The 22,500-nt window shown below is 44.6% G+C and overlaps 2 protein-coding genes across 2 annotated transcripts in view; one reads left to right on the forward strand and one right to left on the reverse strand.

Moving 5' to 3' along the window:
- Window positions 1-1,532, forward strand: part of sycp2 (synaptonemal complex protein 2) — a 24,740-nt gene extending 23,208 nt beyond the window's left edge. The window contains exons 40-42 of the mRNA XM_062540233.1: window positions 453-531; window positions 906-962; window positions 1,316-1,532. Of these exons, the coding sequence (XP_062396217.1) occupies window positions 453-531; window positions 906-962; window positions 1,316-1,387 (208 nt within the window). The 3' untranslated portion in view covers window positions 1,388-1,532. The remainder of the gene's footprint in view (window positions 1-452; window positions 532-905; window positions 963-1,315) is intronic.
- A 3-nt stretch (window positions 1,533-1,535) lies between these two features.
- Window positions 1,536-22,500, reverse strand: part of phactr3a (phosphatase and actin regulator 3a) — a 29,222-nt gene continuing 8,257 nt past the window's right edge. The window contains exons 2-12 of the mRNA XM_062540967.1: window positions 15,897-16,058; window positions 14,784-14,939; window positions 14,196-14,432; window positions 12,610-12,823; window positions 10,459-10,598; window positions 9,138-9,291; window positions 4,681-4,736; window positions 4,344-4,405; window positions 3,516-3,656; window positions 3,022-3,098; window positions 1,536-2,599 (exon numbers count right to left, since the gene is read on the reverse strand). Coding sequence (XP_062396951.1) covers window positions 2,584-2,599; window positions 3,022-3,098; window positions 3,516-3,656; window positions 4,344-4,405; window positions 4,681-4,736; window positions 9,138-9,291; window positions 10,459-10,598; window positions 12,610-12,823; window positions 14,196-14,432; window positions 14,784-14,939; window positions 15,897-16,058 — 1,415 coding nt within the window. The 3' untranslated portion in view covers window positions 1,536-2,583. The remainder of the gene's footprint in view (window positions 2,600-3,021; window positions 3,099-3,515; window positions 3,657-4,343; window positions 4,406-4,680; window positions 4,737-9,137; window positions 9,292-10,458; window positions 10,599-12,609; window positions 12,824-14,195; window positions 14,433-14,783; window positions 14,940-15,896; window positions 16,059-22,500) is intronic.

Consider the following 22,500-nt stretch of genomic DNA (forward strand, 5'->3'; position numbering starts at 1 on the left):
TGGTTTGATAACAGTTCTGTTACCTCGTCCTGTTTGCCTCAGGGTCTGTGGCTGTGTGTGCGTCATTAGTGGCTTTTTTGGATTACAGCCTTTCATTGTAGACAATTGTCTGGTTTTCTCTGCTTGTTCAGAGGGCACCTGGGAACAGAGTTACGTAATCCCGGGGGCCGATTTGGTGGAACTGAGATACTGATTGTGGCTGAGACGGCAACCCAAACTGGGCTGATTGTCTGTTATTGCATTAAGGGATATTTTCCTCAGCCGTTGTCAACACCTCGAGGAAAGCGAAGGTGTTTCGCTTTTTTCGTGGAATCCTCGCGGATAATGTGATTTGTGTGCAGGGAACCACAGTGCCTCGACTTTAGAAGAGAAGTCGAGCTTACGTAACATAGCTTTTTATATGTCACGTCACAACATAATGCTCCTGTGTGTGTTTTCATGCCTTGTGCCAGGCTCCAGCACCTGAAGAACTCCTTTCAGACAAACGTGTGCCACAGTCTGGAATACGAGCAGCAGATCATCAGCTCTGAGGTGAGCCATGACCACTGACCATATGGTGAAACTGTACTAGACCCCACTGAACGCTGGATGTGCTGATATTATCATATCAATGAATAAAGATAATCTATCTGTATTTCTATCAACGGTCATGGCGAGTGCAATGTCATGTTAGTGTTATCACAGACGTCGTTACTGTTGTTATCAACATTATTAGCATTTTGGTTGGTTTGGTTGATACAATCACACATACATTTTTAAAGTAAAGTGAATGTAGTAGCAGTGAGAAATTGGTAGTGCAAATTAGAAATTAGAACAGGCACCAAAAGAAAAAAGCAGCCTGGGTCAGTTCTGGTATCGGTTCAAGAAACCCCTCTTGACCTGGCATCTGTCTTTGCTGCCTTCAGATGTGCCTGATGAAGAAGGACATGAAGTCGGTCCAGGATACATTTCTTCAGGAGATGGTGAGTAAGACAGGACCTAATTAGGCAAGGACTGCATACAGTCATTAAGACAAATGTACTTCCAAGCGCCCTAATTTAAATGTCAGGCGAAGTCGAAAGTGTATTGTGTCAAATATTATTTTAATTGCTGAACAATATATATTTATATATCATTATTTAAATATAAAAGTAAATGTAACTATTTTTAACGAGTAGCTTACAGTTCTGAGTAACTTTTGATAAAAGCATCTTCTGCTTTTACAACCTTTGAGTCACATGGTAAAGAGCACCTTCTGTTTGAACAGATGTGAACCTGAACAAAGAAAGAGTCTGAAACACTGTTGATATTTTTCTGTTTACCGTGTTATTTTTAGCGAGAGGAAGAGCTCTCAAGCATGCGTCGAGGACTGCAGAGCCTGTTCTTGTCGGGGGCTCCACTATTCTAACTCCGCGAAGTAACGAGAAAGTTGTTTTTAATCTCCTTCATGTTCCTGTTCACATTCCGATTTCATTAATGTAAGAATTCACTTTAGCGCTGATTCTGTTTAGACATGTTGAGTAGATGTTATAAACCATATTTATTTTAAACCAGTATTTATTCAGTTCAATGAGTCTATTTATTTAAGGTTGTCAAACCTCTCAGTGTGTCAATTCACTCACACAATTTTTAATCTAAATAATGAATTCATGTGTAAAATGTATTTATTCATATGGAAAAATTGATTGCCTTATTGTTAATATATTATTAAAACCACATTAATAATAATAAAAAAAAAGATTGATGAAAAAAAGGTAGTCAGTGCTATGTCTTGATTTTTCCCTCCACAATCACATGTTAAAACATTGTGTAGTTAAACACAAAAACATAGGGAATCCAGGACACATGTTCAGTCATTCTATCATTATGATGACAACTGCTACACATCGTCTTCATAACCTGTTCTTGGCTACAGATTTTGGTATGTTTGGATCAAGAAGACACTGCATATTTTTTTTAAAAAAAGTCTTGTATTATGAAGACAAGTAGTTCTTACAAAGTTTTTTTTTTCTTTTTCAAGTGAAGACATGAACAACCCTGTTCAGACTGATTCTCCGCACACCTCGATATGAAATTCACCCCAAAGACCTGTACTCTCCCCACATGACCCTCAAGTATAACAGTATTTCACTTTTTTTTTTTTTTTCAACATTTTTTTTTTTTAAGTGGAGCTGGTCACACATGCACAACTTCCACCAAAAACACTGATGGTCTCTTGAAACAACTGTCCTTTCAAAAAAAAATGAAATCCTTTCAAAAAAACAAAGAAACAAAACCAAAAAATACACTGAATTACACTTCTCCACTTCTGTTCCTCTTTCCTTTTTTCCACTAAAAAGTGGATCATCGCCCCCAAAGCTCCTGTTTGGAGTGTCCTGCAGGCCGCTTCTGGCTGATGAAGCATGGCCTCCGGGCGCCTCCCCAAAAACATCACAGTCGCCCCACCACCCTTCGTGGAAGAAGCCAGGGCACTGGAAGAGTAAGGACGCAAGCCCGTGGACAGAACCAGAGGGGGGAGCCCTGGAGGAAAAAATCGCCTCCAGGATTTTCACAGACGAAAAAATGAAAATCTTGCTTCATCATTTCTTCATGGAAGAAAGTCCTCTAAGGCCTGTGAAATCTTTACCAGGGGGGAAAGGAGGGACAGAGAGAAGGGGAGAGAGAGAGAGAGAGGGACATTAATCAGAGGGAGAAGAAGAGGTGCCTTTGGAATCACACAGACACAGTGATTATAGCGTTTCATCAATCAGCTGGGCTATTTTTAGCTCGGCCTTGAAGAGACCAGCGAGTCAGCCTTCTTCCCGTTAACGGCAGCAGAAGTCACTGTTACAAAATCGAATTAAATGGCTGCTTCCTGCAAAAACATGACAGGTCAAGAGCGCACTCTGGTCTTTTTTTCGGAGGGACTGTGTCAGGCACAGGGTTATTTATGGTAATACTACTGTCTGGGGAAATGGGGCTTTGAATCGGAGCAGTCTATCTATAGCTCTCAAGAGTGGATGTGATGCGCGTTGAGCTAAAAATAGCTCTATCCAGGCTTACCTCGTGAGATGCTTGCTGGATGCGTGGACCTCCATTTCGGTGCTTTTGAACTCATTCAACTCCTTACGGATTGCAGCCTGTGGAACGAGAAGAGAGAGAGAGAGCGCTTTAGAGAATTTCCTCAGGTACAGTATGCACCCAGGGTGTGTGTGTGTTGTCAGATCAAAGTTGTTTCAATTCAAGAAACAGAACAAAGGTGTCTGTGATGAAGAGTCCTTTGTTCTGTATTTATTTTAAAGGAGATGACAAAAGGATTGATATATAATTAATCATAGCCCTATAATGTTGACACTAGTAGCCTACTGTATAAAAGCCATTTGTGTTGTGACAAAATGAAAAAAACAACTTAAATTTAAAACCTATAACACACATTTATGAATGCATTTACAGTATAAAACACCAGTTGAGACACCTCATGACTAAAATATCCAGGTCTGCCTGATGTTGTGTTTGTATTTACAGGCGAGAGTAATCAGGTCCACTTGGCCCCTCACCTTGTCGGCCGCAGATAGTCTGGTCCAGGGCTTGTCTGCCCTGCGGTCGTAGTCCTGAGCCTTGGCCACCTCCACATAGTCGCTGAAGCGGATCAGGATCTTCCGCTCTCGCAGCTCGTCTACCGTGGGTCTCTGATTGAGCTGTGGTCAGAGAGAGGTGGGGAGGTGAGAAGAAGCAGGCTTGGCCGGAGAGGGGCCCCTAACCTCCACTGGCAGCAGGCAAGTGGTTCAAGAGAGTTGGCATCGTAACATGTGCTTTGAGTCAACTACATGCTAAAAAATAATGGGGCCAGGTATCGGTTCTTCAGAGAGATGCCATAGAAGAACATTTTTCAGTGCTTTAAAGAACCATCGAGGCAACCTTTCGCCTGATGTACAGTAATGGTTCAACAGAGTTTTGACTCTCCGTGGAACCCCTTCAGAGATTTAAAGAACCATTTAAGCACCCCTTTTTAAAGTGTAGGTGTGCATTCACCTTTAGCTCAGAGCTCCTCCACTGTGCTCACAAGACAACTAGGCCGAGATGTACAGTACAGAGATGCTACCAATAATCAATAATGTTTTCAAATGCCTCATGGACAGCATGATTGAAATCAGAAATTACACTGGAAAACGGGCCCTCAAAAATTCAGCAATTAACAGGAGCACACTTTGTGTATGTCTGTATTAATTTAGTCTATTAGGTTTTTTTTAATTAATTAATTGTGGTTTAACACTGAGCATTCTTATGGATATTGAGTATAGGCCTAATGTTGAAACAATAACAGGTTGTTATTGAATAGTCTTTACGGACCACGGTAGAGTGAATAATGCATAATGCGCGTGTACCTTTCTGTTTAGTCGCTGTTTGATTTCTCTCCTCTCCTCCTGTTCTGTCTGGTCGTTCCTCTCTGGAATATTGGAAACACATTTGCAACTTGAAGCACAAGAAGACAAGCATAGTAGCCTAATCAATCCGTTTCTTGGTTATATTAATTGTAGGCTATGCATAAAGAAGAGTTGGCTATTTCATCTAACCAAATCCATGCGTAAAAGTGAACAGTACAGTGAGGCTACTTAAATTCGAATTAATTATCATTCTAATTTATATAAACGTTGTATCAATAAGGATATACGTATAACCTAACTTGAGACGAATAATAAAAAGGGAATCGTGTTTACTTACGTTTCAAAATATTCCTGCCTTCCAACTCCTCAACCGCCGGCCTTTGACTTAGTCTCCTGCGAAAGAACACCACAATCACGTTCTGGACCATTATCCCGGTAGTGATAGGACTATCCAGTGATTTCAGCTTTGTTTCACAACAAGGCTATTAACACAGCCAGTCGATGACAATGACAGTTAGTCGAAGTATTCTGAAGGGAAACTCAAAATCTCTCCATTTCGAGTTCAAAGCCCGACTCTGATATTTTGATTCAGGTGTTCCCCACATCTGGATACACAATGATGCGCCCCTTGCTGCGTTGGTTTCCCTTTCTCCTGGTACCCTTGTACTGATAAGTGATAGATAGCCAACAGGTGTGCTACCCGTTTGTCGTCAAAGTTACAGTTATAATCTATTCTCTCCGTGATCTTGTATCCTGTGCCTGTGTGCAAGTGTTGAAGCTCTCCTGCCTCTGTTATAGTCTCTAGCAAGCGCAGTATCAGCACGCCTTCAAATACACGAAGGGTTCTCCCTGCTCCGCGCAGCGCCGCCCACTCTGAATGCGTAATGATGTTGTGAGGGATAATCTACAGGTTACCGCGCTGACATCTCACTGACACAGTAGCCTATACCTAACAAAAACGGTCTTTCAAAGGAAACAAATACTGTAAAGAAAACGGTAACCTGTCAAATAAAATAAACCATGGACGAATTTGGGAACAATTGCCAATAGCCTAGCCTAAAGAATAGTATGACAAAGACAAAATCACTCCGAGTGAAAGACTAAAAAAACACTGCCTGCAGTTACGCAATGTTTTCATCTCTTGGAATTTAATGTCTTAAGGTCCTTTTGAGTTCAGACTTTTCTCGGTCAGCCTATTTGGATGAGAAATAAACGGCGGGGTTCTTAGTGACTGAAACACTAATCCAGCAAAATATTTGCTGCCACAGCAGGTCTGGTGTTAAGTTTTCCGAACTTTGGCTCTGTTTTGGACCAGCAAATCTTTCCCACTAGCCGCTGTCCTATCAGAGCGCAGGAACGCATCTTCTCAGCATCCCAACAGATGTGGCGCCATTAATATTTCAGCAGGTGAAACGGAGAAGCACTCCCAAAGCCCCACGGGTAGCTGTCTCGATATCATTGACCTGTATCCCATGTTGCCTAGCAACAGAGGTTTCTCCAATAGTACAGAGAAATCTCGGAGACAAAGAAATCTGTTTGGGTAACCCTTATTACTCGTGGCCTCGCGGGACATTGTGCTCTGAGAGAACGCGCCTTTAATCTCGTGAAAGCAAAGCCCGACCCAGTGAAGGCACGATACATGGATGGACAACGATGTTTTACGTAATTAATTAATCAATGTATTTATTTTTATCACAAAACGTTCCATCCACAGAGTCAGTTTATATCACGACAAGTGTGACTGAGTGGGCGGCGGTTGTGTTGGTTCTGTCAACACAGCGGAAAAGACATTAAACGAATTGGTGCATATTTAGTCTCTCTAACAGCGCTCCGGCATGTAATCCCCTCATCCAGAGCTCGGAGCGAACAAAGGAGCACCCGTGGGGGTGGAGAATGCGGGAGACGAAGGGAGCGAGAGAGCCCTGGCTACAGCATAGCGCAGTGCTTGCTGCCGCGCCTTGCATTATTCAACAGCCTCGGCTCTAAATATAGCAACAGCAGTCTCGCTTGAGTGGGAGTGCTGGGCACGACGGGCTAAAGATAGAAAGGTCACATCGCGGCGCACTCATAAGAGGGTAGACTATGATGCGCACATCCCCAAACTGATCGCGGTGCCGCACAACACCAGATGGCGTCTGACTCCACATCCGTGCCGTGTTTGGCCCTCATCCGAGCCAGAACCGGATGGCAAAATGGGAAGGCATCTCAGGCATGATGTGATGTGACAGCTGCTTTAAGATCACTGCGTAATGGATCTGATATAGGCCTATGGTGAAAGACTGTGTTCGGAGTACAGTAATCAGTGGGAACACACAGGGGAGTCTGGCTCAGTTGATTCAAGCACCTGCTGCTGCTGCTGCTGGGACTCCCTCTTCTAAAAGCAGAGCAGTGTGACACGAAAGGGACAAAAAAAACGATATGGAGCAAATCTGCTTACCTCTATGGAACACAGGAATATCAGTATTTTGCCACTCTTGCCCAGTGTTATAATCAGTAATCAGATTACACCAACAACAGTGGGTTAATCCCGGTGTTGTACATTCCATAGTCCCACACCCTTAGCCTGCAAGGAATTTAACTGTTTCTGCGCTGATAACTGTTGGTTATTTTTTCCCCAAGCTAAACAAAACCCATGGACTCTCTGCATCTGTGCGCTGTCTCTGCATCCTTATACATCCTCACTACTTCAGGAGAGATACTGTAGCCACAGGAGCTAAGAATAGACCCGTTGTCTGCTGTTGCAGAGGATGTAGGCGTAGCTTCACAACCTATAGGTGCAGCCCATAGTCTGAGTCCGAGAGTGCTGAAAACGCACGGGTCTATTTCGACCAAGTTTCTACGATTTCTTTAATAATCTAACACGACAATCAAATACGTCACCTTCTCCATCTTATCTCACCATTCACCTTAAGCAGTGAGTTATGTAAGGACTTTACAATAATGCTGGTCTGAGAAATCTGAAATTGCAGGTCACACTATTACACATACTAATGCACATTTTCCTGTCTAACAGTTAGTCATACATAAAGAGTATGACCAAAGATCCTTGATAACTAACCGTTCCGCTCCGCTTTAACCCTCTCTGGTATAACAATACTACATGAAGCATGGGATGCTGAGATTTGATTACAACAAGCATTCCAAGTCATCTGATAAAACAAATGGACAGGAAATCAAATGGCTCTGTGCCCATGTCATGGAAATAAAGCATCATCCCACCTTTTTTAATGCAATTAAATCTGCTGTTAGAGGACATTTGCCTCAATGTTATGCTGCGGTCTATCCTGACCATCCATATGCCAAACCCATTAATGTTCATGCCTCACACCGCCACCTCCAAGCTCAGCTTCTCATAAATTGGCCCAGTTGCCATGACAATAACGTGTTCTGCATTTGCTAGGGAGTGGTGAGGGGGAGAGAGAGAGAGCGCGAGAGAGAGAGAGGGGGGAAGTCTATGATGTACACTATATCTGTTGCATGTCTGGTTAAAGAAGTAGAAAAGCTTGGCTTTGGGAGGCAATGACAACTAAAATTGATGTTTGATTTATGTAGTGTGTGTGTGTGTGTGTGTGTGTGTGTGTGTGTCTTTCTGTGTTCTGTGTCAAACTGACCTCCTCTCCCTTCTCATAATCTAATGCGCTACATATTTGTCATTTCTCCCTAAGTGGCTTAACGGAAGGAGCCAAATCTCCAGGTTCACTTCTTATTTGTTTCGCTCCAAAACTTACATAAGCTTCAACAAATCAGAGCTGTGCCACTCACACCAAAAGGTGTTTGACTTGTTTACACACACACACACACACACACACACACACACACACACACACACACACACACACACACCTGAAACGCTGTCACCCTTACGCACCATGCACAAATCCATCCGGCAAGAGAGCTCAGGGATGATCTTCCTAGATCCAATCTCACATTGCCTAATCTCTGCATCACTAATGCCACTTAGATCAGCATGACAATTGACTGTTTAGTAACCAGCCTGCGATGAGAAGCTTCAATCAGTAGGTGGCGACGGAGAGGCAAAACAAGTCAAAGGATTCACAGTGTCATAACAGCAGTGGAAGTCATCTAATCAGACTGAGATATCAATTTGCTGACAATCCAAAGGTGTATTATGTAGGCTACGGACTATTATTGAGCGAGGTGAATACAGTTAAAACACTATTTACATAAACAGCAAAGGGATGTACATTCATTATGCGGTACTGTATATCACATTCTGGAACACAATGTCTAACCAGTGTCAAAATAGTTTTTTTTTGAAGAAATGGAAATATATGTGAAATTGGACATTATTTGATTACCATGCGTGTTCTCAGAGTGTAAGTTTATTTCATGAAGAAATAAAGTTCATATAGACTCTGTTCTATAGACTATAAAGTTCTATAGACTCTGTTCCACTACTAGAGACAGACATGATCAATCATGATGTAGAATACATCTGCTGTCCATTTGTGTCCATTGTGCTTTGAGAATGTTGATACCATGTATACTATACTATAGCATAGACTGGATATGTCTGATACAGTATGTATAGTTAATGGCACTACATACTGTATACACATCAATCAAATACAATGAACAAAAACAATCATCATGGTGATTTAACTTATCAGTAAAGAAAAAAGACGTCCCAAAGATATCTGTCTGGAAGAGATACTCTTTCAAAATGAGGGGGGAATTATTACATTTCCCTGAAACAACCAGTGATACATTGATGAGAGAGACTCAGCAGGGATTTAGGGAAAGCTTAGAGAGGGAGGGAGACGGATGTCTTACTTTGCGAGCTTCATCTCAATCTGTTGCCTGATTTCCTGTCGTTCTTGGTCGCTGCGTGTAGGGAAGATGTTCCTGTCCTCCAGTTCCTGTTTGCTGGGCCGGTTCCTCAGTTTAACCGCCAGCAGCTCTTTCCTCATCCTGCGAGGAAGAGAACCTGAGGAACAGCATTAGAACACTGGCGTCAGGAATAGAGTTAGAACACTACCATCAAGAACACTCTATACCCAGATCCATAGACAGAGATCTATCTATCTGGCTCTGCCTACACCCTTCATATAAACAGAAGTAATGGTCATTTTCATTACCACAGAGATTGAAACTTAACTTCAACAATAGTATTATAAAGCAGACATGACACAAAGGCAAGTGTTTTTAATCAATAATTCATTCATACACACAATTAATTAAATGTTCTCAAGAAAACAGCATCACATAAAAACATAGAGATGTAAAAATGTAGTGCACTAAAAAAATTGAAGTAAAAGAAAAAAAAACATGAAGAGGAAAAATATATTACAAGATAACACATCGGTGTCTGATAAAAGGATGAGAAGGACCGAAAACATTGTCCTTTGAAGAGCCTTACACAACGACTCGGTTTTGCAACAGTGTTTGAGCTGAATTATGGAACTGTGGCCTATGTAAGGCTTACGTGCAGACCTCTATTATCTAAGATCACATCAGCAATCTTCCACTTGTGCCATATCCAATTACTGAAGATGGCTTTTTCCAACTGAAGTGCACACACCATGAGTCATAGGTGTCTCTTCACTGCATATCTGCTTATACATGGCACTGAGTGGACCGCTCTGAAATGTATGGGATATCGCTGTCTCTGCAGTGTGTGTGAGGGGGGGAATGTCAACATGCTGTAGTTTGGTATCAAATTATTCTGTTCATGCAAATCTGCATGCGGTGTTCTGTGGAGTGTGGCATTCTGTGCTGAGTTGCAGAGATGGAAAAGTCCAGTTTCAGAGAGTAAAAGTCCTATTACATAATATCTGTGCCGACCATTCACTTAACCCAGCTGATTCTAATTAGCACAACTCTTCAGCTAGTGTACTGTAGCTCATCAGGGAGAGTGTTACAGGAAGTGCACTGGTAGAACCCATACATGGTTGGATTTTAATTTATTCAATAATTTTTTTTATTTGTGGATATCAAAACAGGCATACAAATCAAGTAATGCTTGTGGATCACCCTAGTATGCACATTTACAAATATTATTGACGCAAATTTAACTCCATACAGTAGATTTTTACTTCAGCTGAAGCTGAACTTTTCCACCTCTGCGGAGTTGTGCGTTCTGAACGAGACCTACCAGAGATAACGGAGTCGTTCCAGCTCTCCTGGTCGAATATGTGGCCTGAGGCGTCGGTGAACCACTGGTCTATCCGCACGTTCTCCTTGTTCTCCTCCGAGTCCCTCCGGCTCTCGGCCTCGCTGGATTCTCTCTCCAAACTGTGTGGGGGGGGGGGGAGACAGGTCTCAGTCATCCTCCAACACAATCTACATGAACATAATATATCCATACACTAAACTAAAGAACGTCACATACATTGTCCTCCACATTTATTGCCATCCCTGATGCCAATACATTGCATTGGTCAAAAGCATTTCATAAATCATTTAAGACTAAATGTAATAAGCATAGGCCTATCTATTCTAAAGGAATATCTCATACATTTCTAACAAACACATATAGTGCCACACTAAATGGCATTCCTAGAAAAATGTAACAGTAGCTTTTTTTTCCATTTACATTAAAACTTAAGTTAATCAGAGAGTCTGTGAACCTTAGCGGTAATTCATGGCATTACATTCCTGTCCTTACATTCAAGATAATAAAGTGACACAGAGGTCAGATCCCCTACTTATTTTTCCAGCGAAAGAAAGACAAGAGAGTATGCTAAATTCAAATAAAAGGAAATAATATCATCTAAGGGTCACCAAGTCTCCAAAAGAGGTGACCTTTGTGATAATATATTATTTAGAGGCCTTGCCAGATAAAAAGCCGTTTCCTGCATTCCATTACAAATGGTGGGAATTACTTAATGCTACAGTGACTGTCTGTAATCATGGTCTATTGTCAGATGGAATGAAAATATCGCCCTTTGGCAAGATAGAAGAATGACCCTATACTGAAAAGAATCCCATATTGATAATTATGCTGGATGGGCTGTGATTGTCGGGCTGGGAACCTCATTATGGTGCATGGTATTACAAACTCCAAGAAAAGCTTGAACATTTCCAAAGAAAATCTGTCACTCTCTGCCAAGACACTAAAAGTGGGTCAAGGCTGGATCATTCAGCAGGTCAACAATCCAAAACTCATGACCAGATCACAACAAAAACGCTTAACTGAACACAAAATCAAGCCTTTATCATCTCAGTCCACTGATCTGAACTTAGAATAACACAGAAAAACAGTGAGGTGAGTCAAAGGGGACCTAGGTGTCTGGATGATCTGGTGAGATGTTGTACTGAGGAAGGCTCTCAGATCCTTGGCTTTGTATTCATCAGTGCTATGGGATGTCATTGCGAGCCAATAACTGTCACACTTGTCTTTTTAAAAAATATTTATAGGTATATCTGCTTCTTAGAATGAACGATCTTCCCTTCTACTGTAGGTTCGATTATTCCTTGTTGTTTTTACTGTGGCACCAGAATAGATTGGCCAAAGATTCACTGATTCCTCTTTTGACTCGACGTTAACAGGGGTGCCAATGAAAGTGTACTGTAAGATCACACTGTACACTCTAACACACGTGTCCCTGTACCCAGTACTAGGTGCCACACGACTCTTTACTCTGTGCTAACGCAGTGGTTCTCAAACTTTTCACAATACTGTTTTGCGTTGGGGTTCTTTTCAAGATAAAAACTAGTTTCAATTTTACATTATATATATTTATATCATTTGAAGTGATTTTTTTCTTTTCTTCATGAAATAAAACATCTTGGAGACTCACAGAGTACCACAACAGAGTGTCCGCGTTCCACCAGTGGTACCCGTACCACAGTTTGAGAACCACTGTTCTAATGCATATCTAGAGTCTAAAAAGATGATCTGATGTCCTGATGCTGTGTAATCAGACTTTTAAATTTGCTATAAGTACATTCACTAAACTCCCATCCAAAACTGACCTGGGACCAATAGGCAGGAGAGTCGGACTGCTAAGATTGGGCCTGATCTCATGTTGGTGTGGGCATTAAACAGGATCCCCAACATCCTTTTAAGGATGAAAAGAATTTTGCCTGTGCTCTGCTGTGCTCTACCCGTGTCTATGATTTGACCCCTGTTATCTTCTTAGTATGTCTATTTAATATCTAGAATTTAGTTCATCCATGTTGCCTTACACAGACAGACTCCTTGAGGACTAATAAACTCAAACACCAGCGCTTTAGGTTTCAGGTTAGAGAGCAGACCCAGTCCAGGTGTGCTTCCGTACCGGACCGGACGGGGGCCACTCACCTCTTGCTGAGCTTGTTGGCCAGCGCTCGGTGCAGCTCCTCGATGATGCAGCTAGGGGGCAGTGGTGGGTGCATGCTGCCGAGGTGCGGGGACACCACGGCGTTGGAGAGGGGACCCCGCATCGGGACGCAGGGGCCCTCGGGTACCCGGGGAGGCTCCTTCTGCAGGAACGAGTTGGACTGGTGCATGGGCGCCATGGCTACACCCTGGTCGTCTGAAGCGGGAAAAGAAACAAGACAAGAGGAAGTCCACATGCATCTTATAATGAGCTGGTTGAATATGGTCACACCCTATACCAGTAATTACTGTTAATTACTTATGAGTTACAATACCTCTCGCCCCTGTTTGCCATGTAAAGGAGTTTTCATTTGAACCATGAATTGAAGCACGTTCATTTTATTTGAAGCTGAATGAAAAAGCTTCGACATAAAAGGATTGGTTTTTTTTTAAGATTATTTTTTGGGCTTTTTATGCCTTTTATTTGGACAGGACAGTAGAGAGAATGACAGGAAGTGAGTGGGAGAGAGAGTCGGGGTGGGATCTGGAAAGGACCACGGGGCGGGAATCGAACCCGGGTCGCCAGCGTACGGTGCAGGTGCCCCAGCCAGTTGCGCCACTGCCGGGGCCCTCCTCACAATACCTGATCAGATTTCTTTGCCAATAAATAAGTATCCTATGTAAATCTAGTGCAGGTTTAGATTCTAGCATTCCTCATTTTCTGATGATAATGAATGTTTTCACAAAGTTCTATTGATTTGTTAGGTATGAAATGTAACTTACATGTTCCATGCTGATTTTGTATATCTTAGGGCCATGACTGTCTATCAACATACTGTCAGAAATCAGTAAATGAATTTCTATCTGCCTGTCAAATAACTTATTTATCTAAAATGTCTGTTTACTGTAAATAAACCTTACATCCTTAGATGTACCGTATGCCCTGCTCTCTACGTCCTTGATGTTCCTGATAAAGTGTCATTTCCAGCTAAAGCTTTTCCCCTTCCTCAGTGCTTTCTGTGCCAGCGTGAATCCCTAAGGTAAGCATGAAGCTAGCGTCCCTTAAGCCAGCTGCTCCGGACTACAGTGAGGAGCTGACTCAGCCGTATCATGACAGGGCTCGCGCTCGCTGGACACGGCAGGAGGCCAGCCCTCCAGGAAGATTACTGGACACACACTGGGTGATCATCTTTTTTTCTTCTCTCTTTCTCTTTCTATCTCTCTCTCTCTTTCTTTCTGTCTCTCTCTCTCTCACACACACACACACACATACATACATACATGCACGCACACACACACACACACACACACACACACACACACATGCACGCACGCACACACACACACACACAAACACACACTCAGAAACACAAATGTCATCACAAACGGTCAAAATCTCTGTGTTAGATTAAATAACAATGTTGGAGTTGGTACATGCAGCATCACTAACACTGTGTGTATGAGTGTGTATATGCATGTGTGTGTTTGTGTGTGTGAGTGTGTGTGTGTCTGTGTGTGTGTGTCTTTCTTCTCTGTCCCTGATCTCCGCACACGTCCACTCCTGGCTCCACCCCGGCCGGCCGGCTCACCTTCCTCGCTGCCCAGCTGAGAGGCCAGTGGGCCGGGCACGCCGGGAGGAGAGTGGCCTTGCAGGCTCTGCTCCAGGCCCTCCTGCTCCGCACCCTCTATACATTCCAGCATGCCGTCAGTGGGGTCGCCCTCCTCTTCGTCCTCATCTTCCTCCTCCTCCCCCAACTCATCCTCTTCCTCCTCCTCCGGGTTTGAGGGCTCCTCTAACGAGTCGGCCTCCTCAGGGAGCTCAGGCGCTAAGAGAGATGGATTTGTTGTTATGTGTTTATTGTTTTATTGTTGGTATTGTTATGGATGCTTTGGTCAACTTTTAGCTGCAACATTTCAGATGTACTGTGAATCTGACAGCACTTAGTTCAGTTATGTCTATGTAATGACTGCTGGGTTACAAAAATAACACTGGCGCCATCTAGTGGGTAACACTGGAACTTCCTCTCTCCTGTAACAATGGAATAAACGGACTCAGAGCACTGAGATCAAAGGACTGTAATCAACAGATTAATATAATAGACTTCAGCAAGCTGCAGACTTTAGATAAGCCCAGTCAATGACATCCGTCTGTCGCAACTCTGGTGCCGGCTACTCACGGGGTGGGAGGGGCTCCTGGTCAGAGCCCAGGTACTCCATGCTGCTGACGCTGAGCATGTTGGGTAGTGTAGGCGGCAGCCGGCCCTCCATGTCTGACACACCCTGAATGGGGGGGCCGGGGTCGTTGCTGTGGAGGCCGCATGCTAGTGCTACATCTGCATAGATAGAGACAATGACACATAGAGAAGATATTATTATTTACAATATTATTTACAATAATTATCTTTTTTACACAATGCCAGTGCTGTGGCTATGAATTGGTGTGCCCCATGTCTGATCAGTAACAAAAGCAAAGGATGTCTGAACTCCAAAGAACTCTATCATTATTTATAACAGCAGGGGTCACAAACATTTCAGCACAAAAGCCTTCCTCACTGAGAGTTATATAATATTTAAACATTTCTGTGTAAATATATAAATAATCAAATGCAGTATTTTCTTTCATAAAAGCGACCAAGCTGGAGAGTCATTTGAATGAACATGACATAGAACAGCACACTTGTTATATAGGTGTGTGTGTGTGTGTGTGTGTGTGTGTGTGTGTGTGTGTGTGTGTGTGTGTGTGTGTGTGTGTGTGTCTGTGTGTGTGTGTGTGTGTCTGTCTGCTTTTCCCCTGTGTGCTTCATAATCTAAAACAAGCTCTGAAGCCTGGATGAAAGCTTTCCAGTACTGCTGCATTGTCAAGCCTGCCATGTGGCGTATAAGACACACATGACAACCTGACAAATATTGTCTTGTATTTTCTCTTTTTGGGTTGTGGGGTGTGTGGGGATGTACTGTATGGCACTTAGACCAGTCGCAGTGGAAATGGCAGCCACAGAGTTGTCCTGTTCTGAATAAAGTTACAAAAGTGATATAAACGTAGTGTTTATTGGCTCTAAAGACCAGCGCCCACCAGACACGTATGTGGCGCGCCACGACAAGAAAAAAATGAGAACTCCATTGTTTTTTAACGGAGCAAAGCCCACTGGAAACGTCTGCCACGCAGAAGCCACACAGGGATAGAAAAAACAGTTCTAAAATCCTGCGCGTCAAGCTCACACCGCCGAACGCCGTGTCCGGTGGGCGCCGCGCCGCGCCGCGCCGGCCTTAACATCGACGGACAGACTGACCTGTGGAGCTCTGCTTGAGCTTCTCCGTTTTCTTTTTCCTCCACTTCCAGGGCCTGAAGATGCGGCCCAGCGTGGCCAGCTTGCTGTTGCGGCGGATGGGGGGCGTGTGCACCCCCGTCACCAGGCAACTGGAGCGCAGCATCCTCTGCGGATCCAGCACATCTGCGGAGAGAGAGGCGGAGACAGATGAGGTACAGGTACAGGTGTGTAAGGAAAGTGGGCTACGGGACAGGTTGGGTCAGTGAGGGCCAATAGTGGTACCAGAGCCAGTTCTACCATTAGAATGGCCACTGTGGTGGGGTCACACATCACATCAACCCACTGCCAGAGTTTCTACATTCTATCCATAGGCTTTAAAAAAAGTATTTGTTGGGGATACCTGATGAACATAGTCAGCAGATAGACACCTACTGATTATTCATGTCTGTGGGATTGGCAGGGTCACTGACATGGTGCAAAGGTCTTAAAACTGACCATGTCAAAACGACTCAAACACTGACACTCAGTGATTTGACATCTTTGCAAAACGATGGCACAGAGTATACACACGCATATAACGTAAACTGGACCAGACACTCCCTGTAATCCGTCCAGCAGTGTACATGCCAAAAGCTTACCAAACTAGGGATGTTGCCATGACTACAAATATATATTTTTTTCCCACATTCCCATATTATTGTTTTTGGATTACTTAATGGAGCAGTCAGCGATTATGTACTGTATGTTGCATGTTAATGTTTACATCCAAATTTCTTTAAACAACATACATTATATTTCAATGAAGGACCAAACAAAACAAGAGAGCTACAGTATACCTCAGCCCTCCCTTCAGCAATCCAAGAGAATCTCCACACAGTGTTTCCTCTTTTTTGGGGGGACAGGCTGTTCCCAATTTGTTTGTTTCCAGCTTTCAGAGCCTGGGCTGCCCACAGAGACCAGGGTTTTTTACAGTGTACTCATGAGTGGACAGCGAGTGGATTGTGAAGAGATGTTCACTGAATGTGACAAAAACGTTATAAGTTTGAAATTGCACAGGGTTGCTGGCTGCACCTTTAACTGAGAATTCATGTACCTGTTTGGATTTGGAAAGCACTCTGCAATATCCAGCCCACTGAATCACCAGTTTCTCAACACCCATCCCTTTCAATAGGAATGTTCTGTGATATACTCTGAAGGTCTATCATTCATATTAGATCTCACAGTCGCTCTTCCCATTCAGAAACCCAGGCCAAATCAGAGCCTGATGAGCTCTTGTAATATATAAGTGACCCATGAATGACTAGCCACACTATTCTATAGCACAACAACCTCTCTATTTAACCTCCCTTCATTGTGTCTGAGAGTCCATTTCAACACTGCATACTAAAAGAGTCTCTAGACTAGAGGACATTTTCCCGTCCCACAATCAGTCCTTTATCCAAGGCAGCGAGCTGTGGCGGCTAACGCGTCACCATTCATACTAAATAGACTAAGGTTTCTGTACATTACATCCATACAGCCAATTGGATTTGGTGCAGTTTCAAGCAGAGCTTAGGCTATGCGCCATGAAAGAAGATACAAAAACAGGAAGTGGAGAGACATAAAAAAAAAGGATTCTGTGAATGAATCAGTGCCGCCCACTCCCTCACTGTGAGCATGTATTTCTGTATTTGCAGGAGAGGGATATTCTGCAACCTATTCTGGATCCCTTTGTGCTGTATTCTTCTCTAAGCCGAGTTAAGAGGAGCCCTGACCTTGCAATATGACAGAGACGAAAATCCTACACAATGGCAAGAACTTAATCTGTCAAAGGAAAACAACGTCAACAATACGACGACAACAATAACAAACGATAGAAAAAAGATGAAAAGCTTCGACACCAAAACCACGCTTTCTGCTTCGCCTGCAAGTCAGATATCTCACTTTAAATATCCACCAGCAGCACCAGAGTCATATTCACGGATTCAGTCTCTGAACCCACAGTGAGTGTGTGTGTGTGGTGTGTGAGCAGGGTGGGAGGGAGCAAGTGTGTGTGTATATAAGTGTGTGTGTGTTATGCTGAGCCAGCCGGTGATGTTACTGATGCCTGCATGCTCCAGTGTATGGTGGATGAAGGGATGGGCTCACGCTTGACCCCTGTCTGCTGGGAAGCAGGTCAATTGAGCATGTGCGTCTGCCCAAGTAACCGTCAGAGAAAGGAATCCAGGTCAAGCCTCCCAGACTCCGCAGTAAGCAAAACCGGGGTCAGAGCTGCTGTTGCCATGGCTACGGCTGCTGATGCTGCAGAGGAGCCTCTCGGAGGCAGAATTTCGGCGGCGTGTGTGTGTGTGCGTGTGTTTGCGTGTGTGCGTGTGTGTGTGCGTGCGTGTGTGTGAGCGCATGTATGTGTGTGTGTGTGTGTGTGTGTGTGTGTGCAACGTGTGTGTGTGTGAGAGAGAGGGGCTGCAGGAGATGGAGGAGGAGGAGGCCTGAGAGAAGAGGGGGGAAAGGGGTGGAGAGGGAGGAGCCAGAGAAGAGAGGAAGAGAAGGAGAAGTGGAGGGAGGGAGCGAGGGATGAGGGGGGACTGTTGCTACACGGAAGTGTTCACCAGAGATCCAGCCCAGCCAATCAGAGCCAAGTGCTTCATTATATACATCAAGTATTGCTCAATTTTTAATACAGCCAGAGCGAGCAGAAATGGAGCTAAGAGCATGCTGGATCCATGGAGAGGCAGTCCTCCATCAGAGACATGACGCGCCAAACAACTGAGATAGCAGGGGAGATTCAGCAGCCGCAACACCAGAGGAAGAATTATAAATATATTGACTACATCATTGGCATCAATTGTATAGCTCTAACGCATTACATAGTTATGGTCATCAGTATTACTGTAAATAAAAATATATTAGTGTAGCAGCTGCAGAAATTATTACCGATCAGAGAAATCGATTAAAATATGTTTTCTGCTACAAGAGCGTGTGTGCCGGTGACAAGATGGTGGAGGTAAAGAGCGAAGAGGGAAAAGACGACACTTTTCCAGAACATTCCGGAGGGAACAGCCCGAGCTCTGGCGGCTTCATGGGGAGCACATCAAGCCCTGCCTCATGAAATGTCAGCAGCGTGTCAGAAAGAGAGAGAGGGAGAGAGAGAGAGAGAGAGACACAAAGAGAGAGAGAGAGAGAGATACAGAGAGAGAGAAAGAGAGAGAGAGAGCTACTCCAGCCAGCAGCACCAGCAGCCACACTCACGCACAATCACACACACACAGACACACACGGACATAGGCACACTCACAGTGCACACACATGCACATACAGTGTCAGTGAGAGAGCTACTCCTACCAGCCAATCGGCAACACCAGCAGCCACAAACACACACTCATACACACACAGACAGACACAGACATGGTCACTCACACACACACACACACACACACACACACACACACACACACACACACACATGCGCTCCAACCAGCCAATCGCCAACGCCAGCAGCCACAAACGCACACACAAACACACACACACACACACACACACACACACACACACACACACACACACACACACACACACACATACACACACACACACACACACACACACACACACACACACACATGTTCATGCAGTGCATTAGGGGGAGAGCAACAATTTCAGCCACCCACACGTACAAACACACACACACATGCACACACACACACACACACACACACACACACACACACACACACACACACACACATACACACAAATGCATCGACACAGCATGTAAGTCATCACAAAAGTATTCTATCAAGACAACACCACTACACACATAACACACATGCACACACAGCCACACACACAAAAAATGTCCTTTTCAGCATTACGGCTTGCGATGACAAACGACTACATCCACCCACAACACCAGTAGCCGTCCTTTCACCTGAGCAGCTAAAAGGGAAAAAAAATCATTTACATGGTAATGAGCTTGAGCTCGACAGATTGTGAATTTTAATCCACGTTTTCAGCTCAAAACCCTGGGAAAGCTGCACGGCCCACATCCTCCCAGGTGGAACGATGGAGAGAGAGGAAAAAGAAGAACACCCTCTGTAATTATTTACAGAACAGAGGATATGAGAGAGCAATGGTTCAATGGCGCACGTGTGCAGCATCTTTGGCCATTCCCTGCCTACCTTGCCTGCCTCCTTCACTGCCTGCCTGCCATCCTGCCTTGCCTCCCTGCCTCCATGCCTGCCTGCCTGTCTGTCTGTCTGTCTGGCTGCCTGGCTGCCAGTCTGTCTGTCTGGCGGTGCCTACTTCCTGCCCCATGTCACTGTTCCTGCCTTGTGTCTATGGGCTGTGTGTGGGGGGGGGGCATTGAGAGCTCCACAGGCAGTCTGGAGGAGGAGATGGAGGGGCTGGCTAATTGTCTGAGACACTGGAGGGGCGCGCTGGGACAGAGAGACACAGCCCTGTCAGCGTGCCCCCCCCCACACACTCACCCCCCCCCCCCCCAACTCATCCACCCCAATGCAGATTACAGCAGCGTCAGCACAGCCGCATGCCAAAAAGCCTCTCTCACGCCAAGGTATCCATTTATCAATGCACTCTTTCACCCTTTTCAATCTATAGTCTACCCTTCTTGGGTTTTTCTTTTTTTTTTGGTTCTCTCTCTCTGTCTCTGTCTCTGTCTTTAATTCTTCTCTGAGGGCACTGGGGTAAGCAGCGGCCATTTTTCACCTGACCGGTTTCGTCTCGACTTTGTGAAAGTGAGGGATGTACGTACGGGCAGGGGCAGAGTCTGGAGGAGTTATACGCCTCCACAACACAGTATACATATGCACATCCCCTGTGTGTTTATCCCCATATTTCTAAACGTAATAAAGAAGAGTGACTCCAAGGAAGAGCTTTATTGAGAGTGATGGAGAAGCCTTTTGATGCTTTTGACTGCCGCTGGAAGCAGGAGTGGTATAGACCATAGATCTGTGATGGTGCCGCTGCATTCATTCTCCATAGAGAGAGCCTGTGTGGCGAGCGAGCAGTCGATTAAAGCGTTTCATTTGTCAGTGGTGAATGCATCTGGCAGTTAACCGTAATGCCACCCTGGAGATATCACGGAGGAGAAACCAATTCATTCAGCACACCTCCCAGCACAGATCCCACACACCAGGGATGTCTGATGGAGAGAGAGAGAGAGAGAGGGCAGGCTCCACACAACTGCACGCAGACAGCACGGTCAGCCGTAAAAGGAAATATGACAGGAAGCACTTAACTCCATGACCAATCTGGCCCGAATCAGGTATGTAGTAAGGTCAGCCTCAGACTCTGACTAAAAAAAATCAAGTCTGTTTTATTGCATTTTTAAACATGCTTGTACAGCACAAAAACAGAGGAACAAGGTGACCTCGGTGCCACAAATATAGAATATACAGTATACAATATATATGTTATATATAGGACAATAAATACTGTATAAAGAGAAACAAATTGGAAAAAAACATAGTGTGTCTATATATTATCACTAACAATCAACCATTCAGGAAAAAAGAAATAGAAAAACATAGTTTTTCTAAAGCGAATTCTAAAGAGAATAACACAGAGTGTGTGCATGTGTGTGTATATCTTTGAATAAGCTGAACAACATGGAACTGTTTATATAAAGTAGAGTACTGGAGACTACTGTCTGAACCCCATGCATTGAGAGTAACTGACCCTATAGGACAGGACTGGTGCTGAGATGGGGTGAATCTGGTTCTGCGTACGTTTGGAGGTGAGTGTTTAACGCTCCACACCTTCCTCAGACGGACATATGCACGCAGGCAGCAGGGCACTGAGGATGATGGGGTGGACCTGCCCGCGACCTGGTGTGGATTTGGCAGTGTGAGTGCCTGAGGGCGAGCGTTTTACACCATCCGTATCTCACACGCGCACGCAGGCAAAAATAAATACACAGGCAACAGCCAACGGGGCCAACGCTGGGATGGCTGTTTCACTGGGCTGGTGTGAATCTGGCACTGAGGACGCCTGAAGATGTCTGAACTGCCTTCCCTACTGTCTGCATCCGGCCTGAACAACAAAACGACAAAAACACAAACAGTGGGCGATTCTGGGCAGGTGCCGGGTCACCTCCGGGCCAGTTCTGGCGGACAGCTCGGCTGCTGCTCTGCCACTTGTGCCCTCTCTGCCTGCTGCGCACCTCGAGGTGTACCAGCCGGCAGTCACCTCCGTGCCATATCTGTCAGGCTACAGCGGCTATGACGGGGGAGACGGCCTGCCACGACAGCACGTAGTAGTCCTATACTCCACACACACACACACACACACACACACACACACACACACACGCGTGCCGTGCATACAAGCCAAGCTGTCACAAGGCATCGGGCACAGTGATGGGCAGAAACATGCTGTCACTCACTCTGCTCCAACACAAAATGCAGAACAACTCCCGATACAGACTGCCTGCAAATAACAGGGATAGAATAGCCCATTCACTTGTTGTTAGAGGTGTAAAGTTTTTGATCTGAAAGTGGCAGGCTAATACTTAAAAGGTATGCAAAACTCTTGCAGAGGCCTACTGTATGTGGCACTGCTAAAAGCTGGCAAGCATGATCACTAGTGGCTTTTTCGTGATTTAGTTGCCAATGTCATGCTGTAAAAT

The sequence above is a fragment of the Sardina pilchardus genome, chromosome 7, assembly GCF_963854185.1.
Source record: "Sardina pilchardus chromosome 7, fSarPil1.1, whole genome shotgun sequence".
Lineage (NCBI taxonomy): Eukaryota > Metazoa > Chordata > Actinopteri > Clupeiformes > Clupeidae > Sardina > Sardina pilchardus.